A 6,326-nucleotide genomic window follows, 5' to 3' on the forward strand; every position below is an offset into this window, starting at 1 on the left:
GTCCCCTCCCCCTTGCTCCTTTATATACAGGGGCAGGGGGCACCTCTAGACACACAAGTTGATCTTCGTGATCGTTCCGTAGCCGTGTGCGGTGCCCCCCTCCACCATATTCCACCTCAGTCATATTGTAGCGGTGCTTAGGCGAAGCCCTGCGATGGTAGAACATCAAAATCGTCACCACTCCGTCGTGCTGACGGAACTCCTCCCCGACGCTTTGTTGGATCGGAGCCCGGGGATCGTCATCGAGCTGAACGTGTGCCAAGAACTCGGAGGTGCCGGAGTAACGGTGCTTGGATCGGTCGGATCGTGAAGACGTACGACTACATCAACCAAACGCTTCCGTTGTCGATCTACAAGGGTACGTAGATCACACTATCCCCTCATTGCTATGCATCACATGATCTTGCGTGTGCGTAGGAATTTTTTTGAAATTACTACGTTCCCCAACAGGCCCCACCCGGTGGACCCCCGGGACCCTTTCAGTGGTCCCGGTACAATAGCGATTACCCCCGAAACTTTCCCAATGGCCGAAACTTGACTTCCTATATATAAATCTTCACCTCCGGACCATTCCGGGACTCCTCGTGACGTCCGGGATCTCATCCGGGACTCCGAACAACTTTTGGGTTACCGTATACTAATATCTCAACAACCCTGGCGTTACCGAATATTAAGTGTGTAGACTCTACGGGTTCGGGAGACACGCAGACATGACCGAGACTACTCTCCGATCAATAACCAACAGCGGGATCTAGATACCCATGTTGGCTCCCACATGCTCCTCGATGATCTCATCGGATGAACCACGATGTCAAGGATTCAATCAATCCCGTATACAATCCCCTTTGTCAATCGGTACGTTACTTGCCCGAGACTCGATCGTCGGTATCCCAATACCTCGTTCAATCTCATTACCGGCAAGTCACTTTACTCGTACCGTAATGCATGATCCCGTGACCAACCACTTGGTCACATTGAGCTCATTATGATGATGCCTTACCGAGTGGGCCCAGAGATACCTCTCCGTCATACGGAGTGACAAATCCCAGTCTCGATTCGTGCCAACCCAACAGACACTTTTGGAGATACCCGTAGTGCACCTTTATAGTCACCAGTTACGTTGTGACGTTTGGCACACCCAAAGCACTCCTACGGTATCCGGGAGTTGCACAATCTCATGGTCTAAGGAAATGATACTTGACATTCGGAAAAGCTCTAGCAAACGAACTACACGATCTTTGAGCTATGCTTAGGATTGGGTCTTGTCCATCACATCATTCTCCTAATGATGTGATCCCGTTATCAATGACATCTAATGTCCATAGTCAGGAAACCATGACTATCTTTTGATCAACGAGCTAGTCAACTAGAGGCTCACTAGGGACGTGTTGTGGTCTATGTATTCACACATGTATTATGATTTCCGGATAACACAATTATAGCATGAACAATAGACAATTATCATGAACAAGAAAATATAATAATAACCATTTTATTATTGCCTCTAGGGCATATTTCCAACAGAACCTTCGTGGTACTGCTGTTGGTACTTGGTATCTCCCAACTTAAACTGTTGTGGCTGCCTCATGCCTCATGTCTAGCAGATTACGATTCTCCATTTGTAAATCAAAATTTGTAAATGCAAAAGTTAGTCTGTAAAAGATATGCAGCATGAGTATACCACTGCTAGATACTATATAATCACAAAATGATGGCTATGAAGCGGTGGAGTAGATGATGATGTCAATTAAAACTTTGGTTTGATGAGGTGAAAGTGCAACCGAGATTCAACCTACTGGTTGGTGCTTTTGAAGGCACGAAAAGCAGAGCAGCCCTGGCAATGTCGTCAAAGAGTAGTACTTAGATGCTGCAGCATGAATTGAAATTGAATTCATTTTTTATTTGGTCATCTATATATCTATCAGGCAAGTGTTGTCATGCAATATATACTCTTATGTGCTGAAAATTTGGTTAAGATGAGAAAATAATAATTGGACGATGATATTGCTGGTGCGGGTGGGTAGGGCTGGGGGTTGGGGGTGGGGTGCAAACATGTATCATGTATGGAGTGACATTTTCAAGAGAATATGATGTATAGTACCAGGGCTCAGTACAATTGGTAGATCCTTCAAACTTTTTAGATTCGCAGAGTATTCTACAGACACAGAGAAGTATTGCGTAAAAGAATGAATGAAAGCAAATCGCTTCTATGCTAGTTATGTGTATAACCGCAGATCATTTGACACAAGCTTATCAGCAAAATTGCAGTTCAAGATATGAAGCAAGGCCATGGCCAATGATAATTCTTCATTGATGAGTCCCAGTATCAGTTAGTACTTAAGCAATGCCAGACTTCTGCATATACATTCATATATCGGCATACAGAGAGAATATGCACATAGAAGCAGGAACGATCAAAGTTGTCATGTGAATGGTGGATGCTTACCTAACTCTTTCGGGTGACAAATTCATCAAGTATCATATTTATTCTGTTTGGCGCATACATTGATGGCAATTATCCTCCGACCAGCCATTCATCTGGTGGGAACAACTGCAAGTTAGTTCATAAGCATGTCAGTTAGAAGAAAAAGATACTACTGAAGTACAAAGAGAAGTAGCAGATCAAAAGATTTTTGACCCGTTGAAATCCTATACGTGGAGTAGTTGGTACTTGAAATTGTCACTCACAAACATCAGTTGATCACATGGAACTGCAAAGGGCAATGTGTCCTATCCGTGTCTCTATGCATCAATTGATGTATTCACTGAAGAATTAGCAAACATGCATCATGCATCGATCTGGTCATTAGGAATAGAAACCTCATGGGAGAAGGTCTGGTCGTTGGCATCGATCTTGAGTGCACTGAATTTTGTAGATGAAGAGAAAATAAGGTACCTCATGGGAAAGGATTCGTGGGGCAGATGGCGTCGGCAGCGGCAGCAGAACGCGCTGATTCGGGGACGACAGATGGCGTCGGCATCGGGGGCAGCAGCCAGGAACAACGTGCCTCAACACACGGAATCAGTGTCCAGTAGTTGGTGTCAGTGTCGGCGTAGAATCGGCGGCGGCGTGCCCAGCAACCCCACGACGTGATGTGGAGGGGCACACAGCGGCGTCGTGCGGCCTCGACCGAGCGGAGATCTACGGGTGGCGAATCGCGCCCGCTCCGGCTGGGTGGTGGATGGACTTTGCTACACTTACGGACGGCCAGCCCACGGAAAACAGCTACGCGCAGATGGGGAGTCAGCTGATTGACGCTCAAAATTTCACTTTGCGTGAACTGCGGGCTCACATAGTTCTCTCGTTCTGCCACGGCAATGCGTAGCCAGCTTTCTGAACAAGTTATCTGTAAGTGTATCATTTTCGGTGGTGGATCGGTGGTCAGCGCCAACCCTCGGTGTTGGGGGCCGTGTGCGGCCTCAATCCTCGGCGTCGGGGGCGGAGGGGTTCGGCGGTGGCTGCGCGACACCGGGCCTCGCTGTTAGCGGCGAGAAGGGGCGGGCTCCCGCGGCTGTGGAGGCGGCGACCTGCGGCGGCTTTCCGTGGCTCCGGCGCGCGGAGGTGGCGGTGAAGGGCGCGACTGGGGAGGAGGCGAACGGTGTGGGAGGAGGTCGTGCCGAGGAGAAAGAGGATGTCGTGCGGGCGGTTTTCTTCTTTTTTTTTACTGCGGGGCAGATTAGATCGATCGATTGCAGTGTCTTAATGCGTGGTTTGTAGCGTTAAACACAGAAGGATTAAGAGTCATTAGATTTTGATGATGGATGGATGTGATTGTTTGGATCTGTCCTTCTCTTTCTTTTATAATGGTAGTAGATGAATTGTTGACGTGCATTCATGAGAGTATACCAATATTATTTTGTAGCTAATGAATGCCCAGCCTAAGTCATGATGGCCATATAAAACTGCAATCCCACACATCATCTAAAACCAGCCGCGTGCTCAGCTCAACTCAGGCTCACTTTCGGCCCACTTCATCTAGCATTTTGAATTGCACAAACCCGTTTGACCGATACACAAGAAGGAAAATGCGCTATGCGACATAATAGAACACTCTCCTGCCTAAGAACACACCAAGCCATACGCAGCTTCCACTTCTTTTGCAATGACTTCCATGCAAAGAAAATGCAACTCTAAACATTTTAACTATGCTTCGAGACGTTTCTGGTCCGTAACTGCATGTAAGGATGAGATGAACTGCCTAGCCCATACAAAGATCGCTGCTGCACGGTCTCGCATTACATCTCCTTTGCCATGTATCTGCATGTTGTTGGCGATAAAGCTCTCGTCAATAATAAATTAATTCATCGTCGATCCAATTTATTTCTTTTTCTCTTCCTATGATCCATATAAATCATAGAGTTGACTTTGATCTATGTGCATGTACTCCCTGCCTCCCATAATGTAGCGCGTATAGATTTTTTGAGAAGTCAAAGATTGCAAACTTTGATCATGTTTACAAAGAAAACTATTTGTAGCTACCATACCAAATATCTAAAATATGAAACTACTTCTTATGATGAATCTAATGATATTTGTTTGGCATTCCAGATGTAAATGTTTTTCTCCACAAACTTGGTCAAAATTTGTGAGGTTTGACTTGTCAAAAAGTTGTATGCCTCTTTGATCTTAAACTTAAGAATGCTGGTTTTATAGTATGGAATGGAGGGAGTATATGTTTTAGTAGTTTTTTTTTTCAAAACGGAGGAAAAAGATTTGCCTCATCGATTAATTAAGCAGAGGAGAGTTGCCCGGTTAATTACTGGAAAACCGGGCGAAAACCTATACAAACCTACCACATGAGGACTACTCACAGAACAAGCAACCCCATTTCGAAAACATGGTCGGGCTGATCATGTTTTAGTAGTGGACTATGAAGAGGCAGAATATATATAACACACAGCTCGAGTTAACACAACTTCAACATATTTCAGAGCATATAACCGGTACGGTATTTCACATCATGATACAAACCCCCGATTGCGAGGCCTATTTATTTGGACACCACAACAACATGACACACTTTCACACACAACACGAAGTGATCACTGCATGCATGCATAACGCGAATGCATGACACGAAACTTAGGCATGCACGAGACATATAGATGAATTGATAAACAAACTGGAGTAGCATATAGGAATAGGAAGGTGCAATGCATGGCATGTGGACGCAGCATGCCATGCTTGGACGAGTATACGTCGATCGATCAGAGCGGGCAGGTGAAGCCGGGCGGGCAGGTCTTGTGGCACTGGTTGAGCAGGAGCACTAGGTCGATGGGGACGTTGAGGTTGATGACGCCGTGGACCTTGGCCCTGATGGCGGTGCAGAGGCACACCGTGGCGTCCAGGTCAGCCAGACCGGCCAGCAGCGGGCAGCACGTCTCGCTGTGCGGCACACCGAGCCCAAGCTTTAGCAGGTTCAGCACCTTGGCGCACACGCCCAGCTTCAGCGTGTCGATCGGACACGAGCCGTTGGTCGTCGACGGTGGCGGCGGGGTCGGGCAGTGGGGTCCGCAGCCACCGTGCACAGCGGCGACCATCAGGTTCAGGCCGAGGAGCAGGAGGAAGAGCTTGGTCGATGGCGCCATTGCGAAATCTTTGATCGAGAGGAAGCAATGCTTACTATAGGTAGCAAGTAGCAAGGATTTGTAGGTGCTGTGAGTTTGAGCTCTGTGGGGGGTGGTATTTATAGCCCGGTCGCACGTACATGTTGATCCCATGATTGATCGTTCAAGTTTAATTCTACAGCTTAACTTAAACTACATAAAATCCATCTACGTACGTGTAGCCTTACGCTTATGGATGCTCTGAATCTCTATGCGCTACGCTAGCCAACAAAATGATTAGAGCGAGATATACGCCCGGCGAGTTTCAATACTTGATGGGCATCCATTTTTCAAACAAGCTCCGCACACAGAATAGCGGGATACTCGTGGCTGGAATGCGTTGAAGATATGATGTGTGATGACTTTCATGCCATGGCCATGTATGTTGTGTGGTTGCTTAGTTCGTTGGGTACCATGCATGGACACGTATAGCAGATGCATATTATTTGGAGAGCAGGAGAAGTCAACTATAGATGTTCCTTAGCTAGCTTTGGCTTATACATGAATGGTCGTTGCTGTGGACACGTATCCAGGCACTGGTTTCTATAGAAAAATATTAAACATGTATTTGAAATTTTGAATAAATGTTCATCATTTATGTAAAAAAATTTCAACGTGTATCTAAAAAAAAGATCATCGTGTATATAGAAAGAGTTCAGTGTGTAGTAAAAAAAGCAGACATGTATTTCAAAAACTGCAAAACCTTTTTGAATTAACCT

General features: G+C 46.2%; 1 protein-coding gene across 1 annotated transcript; it reads right to left on the reverse strand.

Annotated features, from left to right (window-relative positions):
• Window positions 1-4,980: 4,980 nt before the first annotated feature.
• LOC119298515 (cortical cell-delineating protein-like) lies at window positions 4,981-5,606 on the reverse strand. The gene has a single exon (XM_037575888.1). It carries the CDS (start codon window positions 5,587-5,589, stop codon window positions 5,209-5,211), a length of 381 nt encoding a protein of 126 aa, XP_037431785.1. The 5' UTR covers window positions 5,590-5,606; the 3' UTR covers window positions 4,981-5,208.
• Window positions 5,607-6,326: the final 720 nt, after the last annotated feature.

Source organism: Triticum dicoccoides, chromosome 5A (assembly GCF_002162155.2).
Source record: "Triticum dicoccoides isolate Atlit2015 ecotype Zavitan chromosome 5A, WEW_v2.0, whole genome shotgun sequence".
Classification (NCBI taxonomy): Eukaryota; Viridiplantae; Streptophyta; class Magnoliopsida; order Poales; family Poaceae; genus Triticum; species Triticum dicoccoides.